General features: G+C 56.4%; 1 protein-coding gene across 1 annotated transcript in view; it reads left to right on the forward strand.

Annotated features, from left to right (window-relative positions):
• CROCC (ciliary rootlet coiled-coil, rootletin) overlaps positions 1–17,763 on the forward strand; it is a 51,844-nt gene that overhangs the window by 13,846 nt on the left and 20,235 nt on the right. The window contains exons 10-23 of the mRNA XM_025384848.1: positions 289–385; positions 1,052–1,135; positions 1,553–1,786; positions 2,539–2,738; positions 6,411–6,593; positions 7,769–7,913; positions 8,565–8,711; positions 9,056–9,286; positions 10,609–10,802; positions 11,077–11,204; positions 12,945–13,114; positions 15,566–15,745; positions 16,484–16,618; positions 16,994–17,137. Coding sequence (XP_025240633.1) covers positions 289–385; positions 1,052–1,135; positions 1,553–1,786; positions 2,539–2,738; positions 6,411–6,593; positions 7,769–7,913; positions 8,565–8,711; positions 9,056–9,286; positions 10,609–10,802; positions 11,077–11,204; positions 12,945–13,114; positions 15,566–15,745; positions 16,484–16,618; positions 16,994–17,137 — 2,272 coding nt within the window. The remainder of the gene's footprint in view (positions 1–288; positions 386–1,051; positions 1,136–1,552; positions 1,787–2,538; positions 2,739–6,410; positions 6,594–7,768; positions 7,914–8,564; positions 8,712–9,055; positions 9,287–10,608; positions 10,803–11,076; positions 11,205–12,944; positions 13,115–15,565; positions 15,746–16,483; positions 16,619–16,993; positions 17,138–17,763) is intronic.

Genomic DNA, 17,763 nt, shown 5'->3' on the forward strand with positions numbered 1-17,763 from the left:
TCCGTCTCAAAAAAAACAAAAAAAAAGAACTTGTGCCCCTTACTTCTGCCACCTGGACACGTCCTCAAGTGCTTTCCCACGAGATAAAGCTGGTGGGAACCTCACTCCTGTTTCACAGATAAGTGTGAGGTCTGGAGAGGAGCCGGGACTTGCCTAAGGTCACACAGCCAGGGAGGTGGATGTTAGGGTCCCTGCCTCGGGTTTGGAGAAGCATGGTGGACACAGAGCTACTGGATTTGAGAGGCAGGGGTGGTCCCCTATTCACCTCTGTTGCTCCCCCAACTCCAGAGTGACAGAGCTGGGCCTGGCAGTGGAGCGTCTTCAGAAGCAGAATCTGGAGAAGGATCAGGTCAACAAGGACCTCACTGAGAAGCTTGAGGCCCTGGTGAGCTGTAGCTTCCCCTGAGATGTGGCAGGGTGGGATGGGGTACCGGCCAGATCCATGGACACAGGCTTAGGGCTGGGCTGCCTGGGCCACCCCCAGCATCCCACTCACACTCAGGTTCAGCCCTCACAGGTGTGCAGTCTTCGTGGTAAGCACACTCACCTCCTCCATCCCATTTCTTTCCCCCAGCAGCCCTGTAGCATAATCCTCATGACACAGATGGGGAAACTGAGGCCCAAGAGGGGAAATGCTTGTCCAGTCTCAGAGCCAGTAAGCGGGAGAGTGAGGACTTGAACTCCCATCCGCGCTCTCCAGGTCCAGATGCTGCCTCAGGCAACCCAGCTGCTCCCCCTCCCCCACCAGTGGGACACTCACTACTCCAGGGTACAGCCTGGTTTGGTCACCCCTCTGTGTGGGGCCTGGCCTGGGTTCTAGGTTTGGCTCTCCTCCAATCGACTGTGTGACCTGGGGCAGGACACAGCTCTTCTTTGGGCCTGGACTGTTCAGCGAGGGCCTCGGGCCTGCTGTGAGGTCTACCAGGTGGCTGGCCTATGGACATGGCTTCAGAGGCCACCTGGTCAGTGGTGGGCCAGGGAGGGAGGGGAAGGGGAGGTTTCAGATAAGACAGAACCTGGACCACCCTTTGTCTCCCTAACCGCACTCCAGGAATCCCTGCGGCTACAGGAGCAGGCGGCCCTGGAGACAGAGGATGGAGAGGGGCTACAGCAGACCCTAAGGGACCTGGCACAGGTGTGAGCCCAGAGAGGTGGGAAGACAGGGCCCTGCCAGGCGGTCCCGGGCTCCCCCGCCACGCCTTTTGGTGGCCTGGGACTGAACTGCAAATGGGTGGGGGCCTAGGGCCCAGGCTGTAGCTGCTCAGCACCCCTGCTAACTCACCCGGCCCCTGCCCTGGGCAGCCCCCAGTCTCAGAGGGGAGGCACGGCCCTTCCGGAGCCCACCTGACGCCAAATGATGTCTTCGCAATAAATCGGAGGCCTCAGCTGCGAGCTGAGAACTGAACTAGTGTAGGAGGTGAAATCAGGAAGGCTTCTTGTAGGAGGGATCATTTGGGATGAGGCGGCCCCCAGCCTAGTCTGGGCCTCTTTGTCCAGCTAACCCCGCGGTTCCTAACTCTGGCCTCCTTCTGCCTTCCTCCCCTACCCTCAGGCCGTCCTGTCGGACTCTGAGAGCGGGGTCCAGCTGAGTGGCTCCGAGCGCACGGCAGATGCGTCCGACGGCAGCCTGCGGGGGCTCTCGGGCCAGCGGACCCCGTCCCCACCGCGGCGCTCCTCACCGGGCCGAGGCCGTTCGCCCCGCCGAGGCCCCTCCCCGGCCTGCTCAGACTCCTCCACGCTCGCCCTGATCCACTCCGCCCTGCACAAGCGCCAGCTGCAGGTCCAGGTAGGAAGGGGTTTGAGTGTTCTGGGCGCCACCAGAGGCCCCGGGGGAGGTGCTCACGCCCTCCGGGTGGGGGTGGGGGCAGGGGCGGGGTCGGGTCCGGGGCCAGGGTCCGGAACAGGAGTCTGAGCGCCCTGTGGTGCAGCCAGAGCCCTTAGAAATAGTGTCTGAGGGTGTCAGGACCCCCAAGGAGGTGGCCGAGAGCTCTGCGGTGAAACGGAGCCCAGAAGTAGGGGTGCTTGGGCAGCTGGTGGAGGGAGAGGAATGCGGCAGTGTTAGGGTCTTGGTAGAGAGGGAGACAGGTACAGAGCCAGGACCCTGGGAAAAGGTCTAGCAAGGGGAATCTGAGCCTAGGATGAGAGGAACTTGGCAACTAGGGGCAGAGTCAGGGTAGGGAGGAGTCTGAGGGTGGAACCAGGATGCAAAGGGGAGGGGCCTGGGAGCCCTGGGGGGGTTCCGGTCAGATCCCAGGAGACTAGTGTTCCTGGGGGTTTGTGTGGCATGGGGGGAGGGGAGACTTTGATAGGAGTTGTCCGGGACCCCAGGGAGGTGAGGGCTCAGAGGGTGGTGAGGGCACATAGTAGGGGAGTGGAAGCCTGGATCTCAGGCCTAGGCCCCTATCCTGTCCCAGGTCAGGTCCAGACCCTGGACCCCGCCTAGCATAGGCTGGTGTGTATCCCTAGAACCAGAAGGGAGTAGGTGGGCTCTGGAGGCCTCCCAGGACCCCTCTAGACTCTGTGATCCCCACGCCCCAGGACATGCGTGGGCGCTATGAGGCAAGCCAGGACCTGCTGGGCACCCTGCGGAAGCAGCTTAGCGACAGCGAGAGTGAACGGCGGGCCCTAGAGGAACAGCTGCAGCGCCTGCGGGACAAGACCGATGGCGCCATGCAGGCCCAGGAGGACGCCCAGCGCGAGGTGCAGCGGCTGCGGAGTGCCAACGAGCTCCTGAGCAGGTGCCCGGGAGGTCTGAGCTGGGGGCTGCTGAAGAATAAATAAACATCTGGGCATAACACCAGTCGAGCCTTATGCGCTAATATTGTCTCCAGTAGCTACATGTGCCTATTAATATTTATTTATTTGTTTATTTATTTATTTTTGAGACGGAGTCTCGCTCTGTCGCCCAGGCTGGAGTGCAGTGGCGCGATCTTGGCTCACTGCAAGCTCCGTCTCCCGGGTTCATGCCATTCTCCTGCTTCAGCCTCCTGAGTAGCTGGAACTACAGGTGCCCGCTGCCACGCCAGGCTGGTTTTTTTGAGACGGAGTTTCACTGTGTGGCCTAGGCTGGAGTGCAGTGGCGCAATCTTGGCTCACTGCATCCTCCGCAGCCGAGGTTTGAGCAGTTCTCACCTCAGACTCCCGAGTAGCTGGGATTACAGGGGCCCACTACCACGCCCGGCTGATTTTTTTTGTATTTTTAGTAGAGATGAGGTTTCACCATCTTGGCCAGGCTGATCTTGAACTCCTGACCTGGTGATCCACCCACCTCGGTTTCCCAAAGTGCTGGGATTACAGGCATGAGCCACCACGCCTGGCCAACATTTATTTTTATTTATTTATTTTTTATTTTTTATTTTTTGAGATGGAGTCTCACTCAGTCGCCCAGGCTGGAGTGCAGTGGCGCGATCTTGGCTCACTGCAAGCTCCGCCTTCTGGGTTCACGCCATTCTCCTGCCTCAGCCTCCCAAGTAGCTAGGACTACAGGCGCCTGCCACCACGCCCAGCTAATTTTTTGCATTTTTAGTAGAGACGGGGGTTTCACCGTGTTAGCCAGGATGGTCTTGATCCCCTGACCTTGTGATCCGCCCGCCTTAGCCTCCCAAAGTGCTGGGATTACAGGCGTGAGCCACCGTGCCTGGCCAACATTTATTTTTTATTATTCAGTTTTGTTTTGTTTTGTTTTGCTTTGTTTTGAGTCATGCTCTTGCTCTGTTTCCCAGGCAGGGGCGCAATGGCTCCATCACAGCTCACTGTTGCCTGGAACTCCCAGACTCAAGCGATCCTCCCACCTCTACCTCCCAACTGTTCCTAGTTGGGGGCCAGGGCCTGGGCCTGGCCTGGGGAAGGATATGGGACCGATGCTTGAGAGTTAGGTTTCCACTCCCTTCCTCTGTGCCCTCACCACCCTCTGAGACCTCACCTCCCCAGGTCCTGGGCAACTCTGATCTTAGCCCCAAGGATGCTAGACAAGCCCCCAACATTTCTAAATTTTTTGTAGAGATGGGGGTCTCACTATGTTCCCACGCTGGTCTTGAACTCCTAGCTTCAAACACTCCTCCCACCTCAGCCTCCCAAATTGCTGGGATTACAGGCATAAGCCACTGTGCCTGGCTCTATTAAAATTTAATTAAAAATATTAAAAAGTGAAAATTCAGACTGGGTGTGGTGGCTCATACCTATAACACCTACTGTGTGCCGGGCTCTTGGCCGAGTGTTTTTTATGTACTCTGTCATTTAGTCTGCCTGTCAAACTCATGCAATTCGGAACTCTGTTGTAAGCTTGAGAGACTCGCTCAGACTCGTACAGTGTCTGTGGCTGGGGGTGGCAGGGTGGGAATTGGAATTCAGGTCCATGTGAGAGTAAACTGAGGCTTTCCATGCCTGGAAAGGAGATCTTTTTAAGTAGTTGTGTTCACAGCAAACATCTCATTTGGCATTTTGCTATTTGTACTTAACAGCACATTGTCGACTGGGCACAGTGGCTCACGCCTGTAATCCCAGCACTTTAGGAGGCCAAGGCGGGTGGATAACTTGAGGTCAGGAGTTTGAGACCAGTCTGGCCAACATGGTGAAACCCCATCTCTACTAAGAATAAAAAAAATTGGCCAGGCACAGTGGCTCACACCTGTAATCCCAGCACTTTCGGAGGCCGAGACTGGAGGACTACCTGAGGTCAGGAGTTCAAGACCAGCCTGACCAACATGGAGAAACCCCATCTCTACTACAAATACAAAATTAGCCATCCATGGTGGTGCATGCTTGTAATGCCAGCTACTTGGGAGGCTGAGGCAGGAGAATCACTTGAACCCGGGAGGCGGAGGTTGTGGTGAACTGAGATCACACCACTGCACTCCAGCCTGGGCAACAAGAGTGAAACTCTGTGTCAAAAAAAATAAGTAAATAAAAATAAAAGTAAAAAATAAAAAAAGTTAGGGCTGGGTATGGTGGCTCATGCCTGTATTCCCAGCACTTTGGGAGACCGAGGCGGGCAGATCACTAGAGGTCAGGAGTTTGAGACCAGCCTGGCCAACATGGTGAAACCCCGCTTCTGCCGGGCACGGTGGCTCACGCCTGTAATCCCAGCACTTTGGGAGGCCGAGGCGGGCGGATCACGAGGTCAGGAGATCGAGACCATCCTGGCTAACACGGTGAAACCCCGTCTCTACTAAAAATGCAAAAAATTAGCCAGGCGAGGTGGTGGGCACCTGTAGTCCCAGCTACTCGGGAGGCTGAGGCAGGAGAATGGCGTGAACCCGGGAGGTGGAGCTTGCAGTGAGCTGAGATCGCGCCACTGCACTCCAGCCTGGGCGACTAAGCGAGACTCTGTCTCAAAAAAAAAAAAAAAAAAAAAAAAGAAACCCTGCTTCTAACTAAAAATTCAATAAAGCTGGGCGTGGTGATAGGTGCCTGTAATCCCAGCTACTCGGGAGGCTGAGGCAGGGGAATCGCTTGAACTCTGTAAGTGGAGGTTGCAGCAAGCCGAGATTGTGTCACTGCACTCCAGCCTGGGCGACAGAGTGAGACTCCATCTAAAAAACACAAAAAACAAAAAATTGCTGGACACAGTGGCTCATGCCTGTAATCCCAGCACTTTGGGAGGCCGAGGTGGGCAGATCGCGAGGTCAGGAGATCAAGACCATCCTGGCTAACACGGTGAAACCCTGTCTCTACTAAAAATACAAAAAATCAGCTGGGTGTGGTGGCAGGTGCTTGTAGTCCCAGCTACTTAGGAGACTGAGGCAGGAGAATGGTGTGAACCTGGGAGGCAGAGCTTGCAATGAGGGGAGATCACGCCACTGCATTCCAGCCTGGGTGACAGAGTGAGACTCCATCTCAGGAAAAAGAAAAAAAAAAAATCATGTCGTGAAGTTTTTTTGCACCTACTGCCAGTGAGGAAAGTGGCAGCTCACAGCAAGTCTTTGGGGTCCCCGTTGCTGCCTTCTCCTCCCGCCCCTGCTGTGGGCACCATGTGCCTATGTAGCAGGAAGCTGTGGGATCTGCAGACTCAGCTCTATCAGGCTTCCCAGAACTGAGAGGCATGGGGTGTTTATAGGGGGCATTTCCTGGTCACATGGCCTAGCAGAGCTGGTGGCACAATTGCCCGTGTGTCCCAGGAGCCCAGCGTGGCCTCTTCTACCTGGTGGGGTGCTTGGAGGTCACCCCAGTGCCTCCATTCACTCCACTGGGCCTCCAAGTGGACAGGCTGGGGAGAAGGAAAGCCAGGTTCTTCTGCTGGAGGGTTTGAGTGAAATGAATCAGCCATGGGCAGGGTGGTCAGGGAAGGCTTCCTGGAGGCAGTTGCCTTGGAAGATGGGAAGATGTAGCTCATGGCTAGAGGAGCAGCCAGCCACCTTCCCTGGGGAGAGCAGCCCCAGCATCCCCTCCCCTCCCCTCCCCTTGTCCTGAAGGGAGAAGAGCAACCTGGCCCACAGCCTGCAGGTGGCCCAGCAGCAGGCCGAGGAGCTACGGCAGGAGCGGGAGAAGCTGCAGGCTGCCCAGGAGGAGCTGCGGCGCCAGCGGGACCGGCTGGAGGAAGAGCAGGAGGACGCGGTGCAGGATGGTGCACGGGTGCGCCGGGAGCTTGAGCGCAGGTGAGCAGCATCTCGCCTCCCTGTCAGGGCCCTTCAAATGTGCCTCAGATCCCCTGACAGTGCCCCTGGGGGGTTAGGGAGCACCCACTGGGTCCTGGGCCTCCTACCATCTGGACCCCTCTGATGCTGGGTTTTCTAACCAGACCCATTTCAGGAAATTGAGGCTCAGGGAGGTGTCGTCACTTACCTGGGATCAGAGAACTAGTTAAAAGGTAGAACTTGGATGATAATAACAACAATAATTAAAATAACAGTAGTAATATTAACAATAGTATTTTTTAAATTTAGTTATGATCATAATAATATCCTTACTAATTTCACTAAGTGCCAGATGCCATTTTAAGCAATTCAGTTCTCATTCAATTCTATGATAACTCTGTGTCGTAGAAGCTGTTATCTCCATTTTGTGGATGGTAAACTGAGGCACAGAGAAACCATGTTCCTTGCCCCAGGTCACACAGCTAATTAGCAGAAGAGCCAGGATTTGAACCCGGGCATTCTGCCTTCAGAGTTAACCTCTTCCCCACTGCGCTGCTTACCTCTCTGGGACGTGATCGATGATAATGTTTAGTAGACTGTGGTGGTGCATGTGATTCTTGTTTCTGAAGGCCCTTGGGGACATGTGTCAGGCACCATTTTAAGCATATGTGAAGTCTGTATCCTTAAAACAGGCCGGGCGTGGTCGCTCATGCCAGTAATCCCAGCAATTTGGGAGGCTGAGGCAGGGGAATCACCTGAGGTCAGGAGTTCGAGACCAGCCCGACCAACATGGGGAAACCCCGTCTCTACTAAAACTACAAAATTAGCCAGGCATGGTGGTGGGCACCTGTAATCCCAGCTACTCAGGAGGCTGAGGCAGGAGAATTGCTTGAACCCGGGAGGCAGAGGTTGCAGTGAGCCGAGATCGCGCCACTGTATTCCAGCCTGGGTGACAGAGCAAGACTCTGTCTCAAGAAAACAATGTCACGAGGCAAGTGTTACCTCGTTTTGCAGATGTGAAAACGGAGGCGCAGGGTCATGCAGCTAAGTGTAGTGGGCTTGGTTGCCCTGTGGGCCAGGCTCTTTCTCTCCAAACTCCTGCCTCAGGCCTGGTCCCCAGCCCAGCATCTCGCTGGCTACAGGAGGTTCAGGGCAGGAAAGTGACATGGGCCACCCACCCGTCCTCTGTCCCGCAGCCATAGACAACTAGAGCAGCTGGAAGGGAAGCGCTCAGTCCTGGCCAAGGAGCTGGTGGAGGTGAGGGAGGCGCTGAGCCTCACCACGCTGCAGCGGGACATGCTGCAGGCCGAGAAGGCCGAGGTGGCCGAGGCGCTGACCAAGGTGGGTCCCTGTTTGCTGCACAACCACAAACCTACCTCTGACCCCCAGCCCCAAGACTTCTCGCTCTGGCATGGACTGGTCCCAGTGTCAGGCAGACCTCTGAGCCAGGTCACAGACTGACCCCTTCCTTCTGGATACAGGCTGATCTTTGTCGCAGGCCACAGACCTCTGGACCTCTGGTCCCAGGTAGAAGTGGGTTGACCTCTCTTTATGGCCATATCCCTGCTCTTGTAGATGCTCTTGGGGGCAATGCCTACAGCTCAGGGTCGTCCAGTGCCTGAGACTCAGCTCCTGGGGCCTGAGAGTTGGGGCTACAGCCCAGAGAGTCCTTGGCGGGGGGGCCGGCCTTGTTTACTGCAGCCTGGGCTCTGAGCAGTGCTGTCCCTAGACCCTACTCAGGGGATCCTCTGAACTCTGGTCCTGCCCTGCAGCTTGAGCTATTTTTGCACAGCTCTGTGTTGTGTGGCTTTTAAATGGCTCCATAAGCAGCAGGCTTTCTGCGGTGATTTTTTTTCCCATCTCACGCTATGTCCCCTCCTTGTCTCCCCTCCCCTGTCTCCGAGGGTCCATCTCTCTGGGTCTCTTCTTGTCTCTCCTCACCTCCTCCCAACCTTTCTGCCTTTCCTCATCTCTGAGGGCCTGACTCTGCAGGCTGAGGCTGGCCGCGTGGAGCTCGAACTCTCCATGACCAAGCTGAGGGCAGAGGAGGCCTCCCTGCAGGACTCCCTGTCCAAGCTGAGCGCCCTCAACGAGAGCCTTGCTCAGGACAAGCTGGATCTGAACCGCCTTGTTGCCCAGGTACGCTGTGCACCTGTGGGCCCACCTGCCTTGCCCACCCGTCCTCCCCACTCAGTGAGGCACTCCGGGCCCAGCCCTGCACCTGTCTTGGCCGCTGCCTCCTTTTTTGTCTCTGGTTCTCTGTCTGTCTCCGTCTGTCTGTCTATCCTCTCTAGGCATCAAAGCACAGAAGCTCCATGGGCCCTCATCTCCCCCTCCCCAGCGTCCCACACACCCAAGGGCACTGTCCCTTATTCCCTTGGAGCCTCCCCTGGGCTATTGTGGGTGGTAGGTGGGTGGAGAAGGCATCCTGGTCCTGGGAGGGGCGCCCTGCTCATGAGGCCCCACTCGTACCCGGCCCACAGCTGGAGGAAGAAAAGGCCGCCCTGCAGGGCCGGCAGCGGCAGGCAGAGCAGGAGGCCACAGTGGCGCGGGAAGAGCAGGAGCGGCTGGAGGAGCTGCGGTTGGAGCAGGAGGTGGCGCGGCAGGGCCTGGAGGGCTCCCTACGTGTGGCAGAGCAGGCCCAGGAGGCGCTGGAGCAGCAACTCCCCACGTTGCGCCATGAGCGCAGTCGGCTACAGGAGCAGCTAGCGCAGGTGGGCCAAGCCGTGTGTGGGGGCGGTGTGGACAGCATGTGGGGCAGGCCGGGCTCCCAGCCCCTGGCATCCAGTCCTGGGTTAAGTCACAGGCTCTGGAGCCTGCTTCTGGGTTAAATCCAGCCCCACTTCTGCTAGCTGGGGACCTTGGACAAGCTGCCCAACCTCCCCATACCTCAGTTGCCCCATCTGTAACATGGGGCTAGCCGGGCGCAGTGGCTCACGCCTGTAATCCCAGCACTTTGGGAGGTTGAGGCAGATGGATAACAAGGTCAGGAGATCAAGACCATCCTGGCTAACACAGTGAAACCCTATCTCTACAAAAAATTAGCTGGGCATGGTACCTGGTGCCTGTAGTCCCAGTTGCTCGGGAGGTTGAGGCAGGAGAATCGCTTGAACCCGGGAGGCAGAGGTTGCAGTGAGCTGAGATGGTGCCACTGCACTCCAACCTGGGCAACAGCGTGAGACTCCATCTCAAAATAATAATAATGATAATAATAATGATACAGATTAATAAGAGGTCAAGACTTTTAGAATTGGAATCTTAGACTTTTGGGAACATCACATCTGGAAGAGACCTTAGGATTTGAAGGATCCAATGACCTTCATGCAGTGTCTATCCTGGAGCCCCTGAGTTTCTGGGAGGGGCCTCTAGAGGATGGGGCAGGGGGTGCAAGGAGCAGGGTGCAGGTCTCCACCTTGAGGCCTGCTGAGCAGCTGCACTTGTGTCTGTTTTCTATATTCAACTTCTCTGCAAGTTTAGCATAATACAAGGGTTCTGTTACTTGTTAGTCCCAAAGCTGAGTGAGAGCCCTCGTTTTTTTTGGTTTTGTTTTTTTTCTTTTTCTGAGACAGAGTCTTGCTCTGTTGCCCCGGCTGGAGTGCAGTGACATGATCTGGGCTCACTGCAACCTCTGCCTCTGGGGTTTAAGCTGTTCTCCTGCCTCAGTGTCCCAAGTAGTGGGGACTACAGGCGTGCACCACCATGCCCAGCTAATTTTTGTATTTTTAGTAGAGACAGGGTTTCACCACGTTGGCCAGGCTGGTCTTGAACTCCTGACCTCAAGTGATCCACCAGCAAAAGTGCTGAGATTATAGGCATGAGCCACCGTGCCCGGCCGGGCCCTCGTTTTTGTACAGACGTGCACTGCAGATCTAGAGAAGGTCATGACTTGCCCAAATACATATAGTACATGAGGGCAGACCCTGGGCTCGAACCTAGGCCTTTTGCCAGGACTGGGTTAGGCCCAGAGTTGGGGTGCTGCACGACGAACAAGCTGGGGGATGCTGGGAGTGCTGCTCAGTCTCTGGGTGGGGGCCAGCTCTCCCGGCAGCTGAGCGGGCGGGAGCAGGAGCTGGAGCAGGCCCAGCGGGAGGCCCAGCGGCAGGTGGAGGCGCTGGAGCGAGCGGCCCGGGAGAAGGAGGCGCTAGCCAAGGAGCGCGCTGGCCTGGCTGTGCAGCTGGCGGCTGCGGAGCGTGAAGGCAGGACCCTGTCAGAGGAGGCCACACGCCTGCGGTAAGGCCTTGGGCTCTGCCCAACCTGCCTTGGGGGGTCCTCCCAGGGCCACACCATGACCAGCCACACCCAGGCATGGGCCCCCAGGGGCAGTTACCAAGGAGTCTGGCTTGCCAACATGTCCTAGCTGTGGCTCAGGCTTCCCCAGGGAGTGTGGACCTGGCCAGGCAGGTAGGTTGGCACTTGGCCCATGCCTGGCCACTCCCTGAGATCCACAGTTTCCTGGGGCCAGGGAGGCTGAGTCCCAGGGCCTCAGGGACTGTATGTGCTGCAGCTTGGAGAAGGAAGCCCTGGAGGGCAGCCTGTTTGAGGTGCAGCGGCAGCTGGCCCAGCTTGAGGCCCGCCGGGAGCATCTGGAAGCCGAGGGGCAGGCCCTGCTGCTGGCCAAGGAGACCCTTACTGGTACGAGGGGCTGGGGACTTGGGGGGAACACCAGGCTCCAGCCCAGACTGCAACCTCCCAGGGTCTGGGGTCTCACAGAAGTTGGGAGCACTGGAGTAGGAGTCTGGCTGGTCTGGGTTCTAGTCCTGTGCCACCACTTAGACCTGACCTTCCCTTGAGTAAGCCCCTTTCCTCTCTGGGCTGCAGATTCCTCATCTGATTATTAGAGGTGTCAGTGCCCACCTTCTAAGCCTATTGCCAGGATGACGTGGGAAAAGCGTGTAAGGCCGTGGCATGGTGCCTGGCTGAGTCAACAGTAACTACAGTTCATCCCTCATCAGGCCTGTTAGAAAGTCGAGTTCTCTGTGGTTTTCAGATGACTCTCTTGGCCCCCAAATCCCAGCCCCGCTTCCCTACACTGTTTCCCATCCAGTGTCTGAACTCAGGGCTTCTTTCTGCTCACCTAACATTAACTAAGCACCTACTTGGGTCATGGAAATTAATTTTCCTGTCCATGTACACCTGAGCCAGACAGAACCAGGAAGGGATTTCCAACCCGGGAGATGGTTTTTAGATAGTGGCTATACCATTTCCATTTCCTGTAGTCATTTCCATTAATACTGATAGTTAACGTTTGACAGGCATGTTTATGTCAGTCATTAAAGGAGATGCTTTATGTGTAGCTGTGCGGCTTTGGGAAGTCGCTGTTGATCTCCTCTGAGCCTCCGTTTCATCATCTGTTAAATGGGGATGAGGATAAACTACCTAGGCATGTTATGAAGACAAAATGAAGTTATATCTAGAATACTTAGCTGGGTGCTTAACCTATAGTTAGTGCTGAGTCAGTAATAGGGTTGTTTTTTGTTTGTTCGTTTGTTTTGAGACAGAGTTTCACTCTTGTCGCCCAGGCTGGATTGCAATGGCATGATCTCGGCTCACCTCAACCTCCACGCCTCCCGGGTTCAAGCAATTCTCCTGCCACAGCCTCCCAAGTAGCTGGGATTACAGGCATGTGCCACCACGCCTGGCTAATTTTGTATTTTTAGTAGAGACAGGGTTTCACCATGTTGGTCAAGGTGGTCTCGAACTGTTGACCTCAGGTGATCCACCTGCTTCGGCCTCCTAAACTACTGGGATTACAGGCATGAGCCACCGGACCCAGCCTGTTTGTTTTTTGAGACAGAGTCTCGCTCTTGTCGCCCAGGCTGGAGTGCAATGGTGCAATCTCGGCTCACTGCAACTTCTGCCTCCCTGGTTCAAGCGATTCTCCTGCCTCAACCTCCCAAGTAGCTATAACAACATACGCCCACCACCACACCCGTCTAATTTTTGTATTTTTAGTAGAGACAGGATTTTGCCATGTTGGCCAGCCAGGCTGGTCTCGAACTCCTGACCTCAGGTGATCCACCTGCCCCAGCCTCCCAAAGTGCTGCGATTACAGGTGTGAGCCACTGCGCCTGGCCTAGGGTTGTTATATCTTTGGCATCCTTCCCATTTGGGAGGCCTTCTTATCAGTCATTTTATGCCTTTAATGCCATTCTAGGTAGGCAGGAAAGGGGTCAGGGCCAGTGGGCCCATGTAGCAGATAGGGAAACTGAGGCCCAGAGAGGGCAAGCCAATTCTTCAAGAGGACCCAAACTAGCTGCCAGGCAGGCCCTCTGCCTCTGGGATTTTGCCCATGTGGCTCACCTGGCCTAAGTCTGCTGGCCCAAGGAAAAGTTTGAACCCAACCCTGCCCTTTCCCCTATTCCTCTTGTGCAGGGGAGTTGGCGGGCCTGCGGCAGCAAATACTAGCTACACAGGAGAAAGCCAGTCTAGACAAGGAGCTGATGGCCCAGAAGCTGGTGCAGGCTGAGCGGGAGGCCCAGGCCTCTCTGCGGGAGCAGCGGGCAGCCCACGAGGAGGACTTGCAGCGACTCCAGCGCGAAAAGGTTCAGGCAGCTGGGGAGGGGTGGGCAGGCCTCAGAGCCAGTGTCTCATCGTCGTTCTTCCTCTGCCTTGGTCTCTACATCTGTGAAATGGGACTTCCTCTCTGTTGTGGGGGCCCTGGGGACAGCTGGGAGGACTTGGGGTGCGGGCAGTGGGGGAGGTTGTGGTCCTTATTAGACATGCAGATTCCCAGGTCCCAAATCTGGTCCAGCCCTGGTAATCCTGATGCAGAGGGTCCACAACCACATTTGGGAAATGCTGACCTAACATACAGCAGGAAAGCACTTTCATTTGCTAAGTACTGTTTGCATATGAAGGGCCACTCAGACCTGAGTATATAGAAAGGCAAGGGGCCAGGGAAGTTACTAGAACACTGACTCTGGGGTTACATCGCGTGGGTTTGAATGTAATCTTGGTCACTTACTGGTGATGCTACCCAAGGTGTCTGTGCCTTCATTTCTCCACCTGTAGAAATAGGGACAGGATAGTGGAAGGTATTGAGGATGAACTGAGACCATCCGCATAGAGGGCTGAGCATAGTGACTGGTACTTAGCAAATGCTCCATAAGTTATTATTGCTGGCACTGGCATGCTCTCCAGAGTGGCCCTCAGGACAGGAGCCCTGGGCCACCAAATCCTAGACAGGGCTACCTCCGACAGAGGTGCAGGCTATGACTGCATGGCTCCAGGGGATGCCACGCACCCTGCAGGCCCCATGGCCTTGGGTGGTTGTTATCATGCTTCTCCAGCAGGTGGCGATAAAACTCTTTTTTTTCCGTTTCTTTTTTGAGATAGAGTCTCGCTCTGTTGCACAGACTGGAGTGCAGTGGCGCAATCTCGGCTCACTGCAACCTCCACCTTCTGGGTTCAAGCGATTCTCCTGCCTCAGCTTCCTGACTAGCTGGGATTACACGAACGCATCACCACGCCTGGCTAATTTTTGTATTTTTAGTAGAGATGGGATTTCACCATGTTCCTCAGGCTGGTCTCAAACTTTTGACCTCGTGATCCACCTGCCTCGGTCTCCCAAAGTGCTGGGATTACAGGCATGAGCTATGGTGAAGCTCTTAAAGAAGGGGCAGCTTGGCCGGGCGTGCTGACTCATGCCTGTAATCCCAGCACTTTGGGAGGCCGAGATGGGCGGATCACAAGGTCAGGAGATCGAGACCATCCTGGCTAACATGGTGAAACCCCATCTTTACTAAAATTACAAAAAATTATCTGGGCATGGTGGCTTGCACCTGTAGTCCCAGCTACTCGGGAGGCTGAGGTAGAAGAATTGCTTGACCCTGGGAGGCAGAGATTGCAGTGAGCCGAGATCACACCACAGCACTCCAGCCTGGGTGACAGAGCAAGGCTCTGTCTCAAAAAAAAAAAGAAAAGAAAAGAAAAAAAGGCTGGGCGCAGTGGCTCAAGCCTGTAATCCCAGCATTTTGGGAGGCCGAGGTGAGTGGATCACGAGGTCAGGAAATCGAGACCATCCTGGCTAATACGGTGAAACCCCGTCTCTACTAAAAATACAAAAAAATTAGCCAGGCATGGTGGCGGGTGCCTGTAGTCCCAGCTACTCAGGAGGCCGAGGCAGGAGAATGGTGTGAACCCAGGAGGCTGAGCTTGCAGTGAGTGGAGATCACGCCACTGCACTCCAGCCTGGGCGACAGAGCAAGACTCCATTTAAAAAAAAAAAGAAAGAAAGAAAGAAAAAAAGGCAGGCACCTGCCCCTGGGCTCCCCAAGTGGGCTGCTCTTTGCCTGTGGGCTCTGCCTGCCCGCCTTTCCAGTCCCCAGGGATCTAAACTCCTGTGACCTCCCCCTTGCTCTTCTTGCCCTTTGCATTGCCTGGCTTGGCCTCATTAATGTCCCCTAGTCTGTGTTCTCTCCAGCTCCTCTGGCAACCCCTGACCCCATTCATTCGTCACAGCCAATCCTAACTACCCTCCATCCCAACCCCAGTCCCTCTTCCACAGCTGTTGGAACATCCCCTAAGCTAAAAATCAGATTGCTCCTTGTCACCTTGGCTGGAGTCCTCTCTCCCACTCCCCCTCACTGTCCTTAGAATCCCCGTGGCCCACATGGCCTGGCCTGGCCCGACCACTGCCTGGGGCTCTGGCATTGTGGCTCACTGCGTCCCGTTTCCCTCTGCACCCTGCATCCTCTAGGCCTTTCCAGGGGCTGTGCTCTTGGCCTGGGGTTCTTTGTCTTTTCTCTCTACCTGGCTGACAGCTGCTTGTCCCTCCTCAGGGGATCATGTTGGGACCACCAGGCCAGCCCACTGCTGCTCCTTGGCACTTTCAGAAAGCCCTGGCGTGTCTCCGTCACCCCCTTGTAGTTACCTGGTCACCCTCCCTGTCGCTGAGGGTATGGGGGCCAGATGGCTCTTGCTGCCCTGATGTCTTGGGGGGTCTGCCTGGGCCCCTCCTGGTGTGTCACACGCGTCCGGTCCTGGCCCCCTAGGAGGCAGCATGGCGGGAGCTGGAGGCCGAGCGGGCCCAGCTGCAGAGTCAGCTGCAGCGTGAGCAGGAGGAGCTGCTGGCCCGGCTGGAGGCCGAGAAGGAAGAGCTGAGTGAGGAGATTGCTACCCTGCAGCAGGAGCGCGACGAGGGCCTCCTCCTGGCTGAGAGCGAGAAGCAGCAGGTTCGTGAGCCCTGGCGTGGCCTCTGCTGCTCTCTGAGCTGCTCCTGTTCTGGGGTGGACCCCGCTCCGCCACATGGCAGCTAAGAGCCCTGGGGCAGGCCACTGCCTTCTTGGGGTCCTCTGTTTCCTCACCTGCAGGACGGGAGGATTAGAAGAGGGTTCGTGAGGCCTTACTGTGCTCCATGCCTGGTACACAGTGAGCACTCACTGAGTGACAGTGACAGTTGTGACACCAGGAAAGCTGTTCCGTATTCTCCCATGCCTCGTCCCACCCAGGCCGGGCATGGATCCTCAGGGCTGCCTTCAGAGCAGTCCCCACGATGCCCACAGGCATCAACTGATCCGTCCCCACAAATAACAAGTCCCTAACTTTCCTATAACGTAATGGAGACAGGGCAGACTGCGCCCATCTCCTCTCCTCACTAGCTGTGTACCTGGGTGAGTCGCTCTACCTCCTTGAGTCTAGTTTTCTCGTCTGTAAAATGGGTAGAATGAAAGACTCTGCTGTCAGGGTGCTGTGGCGGGTTAGTGAACTCTATGAGTGGTATCCACGTCTGGGATTCTTGTGACTGCCGTTGTGCCCTTTTCCAGGGCTGCACGTCTGCCCTGGGTCCACCTGCGGTGGCACACTCAGGCCTCTAAGCCCCCAGTGGGCACATTTCCCAGGCAGGAAGAAGCCTGAGCATGCCCCCAGGACCAGCCCATCCCCTAAGCCCTTTGTCCCCTGCCTCTGCCCAGGCCTTGTCTCTGAAGGAGTCTGAGAAGACGGCGCTGTCAGAGAAGTTGATGGGTACACGGCACAGCCTGGCCACCATCTCCCTGGAGATGGAGCGGCAGAAACGAGATGCCCAGAGCCGGCAGGAGCAGGACCGGGTAGGGCGGGCTGGGCAGCTGGGCTGCTGTCTCATAGAGAGGCACATCCCTGGCTGAGGAGACCCCACCACAGGGAGGCATGGCCCCGTCCTGGAGAAGCTTCCAGGCTGTGGGAGAGGAGGTTTAGCCCTTCCTTTGGGAGCCCCCATCTGAGGGAGGTGGCTCAGCCCTGCCCTGATGAATCCTTTGGGCCTGAGGGAGAGCCTGGCTACACGGGCAGCACTCACTATGCATCCAGGGGTTGGCAGAGGGTCCAGCAGGCCAGCGGGAGGGGCCGTGTTTAGAGCTGAAAGTGGACAGTGCACCGAGCAGGTTGGGAGCAGCCAGGGCCTGGGGACACAGCAGGACCAAGTCTGAGGAGCCCCTCTGTCCCAGAGCACCGTGAACGCTCTGACGTCCGAGCTGCGGGACCTACGGGCCCAGCTGGAGGAGGCTGCTGCAGCCCACGCCCAGGAGGTGAGGAGGCTGCAAGAGCAGGCCCGAGACCTGGGCAAGCAGCGGGACTCCTGTCTTCGCGAGGTGAGCAGCCGCCCCCTCTTCTGAGCAGCATACCCTAAATGGCGCTGTGTGCCTGGGGGCCTAGTTCCCCAGGGCCCCGGAAGAGTATAAGATTCCTCCCTGCATGTGAGGACCAATGAATAGCACTTAGAAAGGAGGTAGCAAGCATTGTGAAGCGCCTGTTGTGTACAGGTGGGATTTAGCAAGCATTGTGAAGCGCCTGTTGTGTACAGGTGGGATTTAGCAAACATCATGAAGCACCTGTTGTGTGCAGGTGGGCTTTAGCAAGCATTGTGAAGCGCCTGTTGTGTACAGGTGGGATTTAGCAAGCATTGTGAAGCGCCTGTTGTGTACAGGTGGGATTTAGCAAGCATTGTGAAGCGCCTGTTGTGTACAGGTGGGATTTAGCAAACATCGTGAAGCACCTGTTGTGTGCAGGTGGAATTTAGCAAGCATTGTGAAGCGCCTGTCGTGTACAGGTGGGATTTGGCCTCAAGGAGGGGTGAGTGGGGTCTCTGCCCTCGTGGTGTGCTCAGGACAGTCCTGACTGATGGTGACTTCAGGTGAAAACATTACTCATTGCAGCACGCCTTGCTCAAATGATAACTCACAGCCTGCGGTCTCAGCACTGCAGAGGGATGGGGCAG

This window comes from Theropithecus gelada, chromosome 1, assembly GCF_003255815.1.
Source record: "Theropithecus gelada isolate Dixy chromosome 1, Tgel_1.0, whole genome shotgun sequence".
NCBI classification, from domain to species: domain Eukaryota; kingdom Metazoa; phylum Chordata; class Mammalia; order Primates; family Cercopithecidae; genus Theropithecus; species Theropithecus gelada.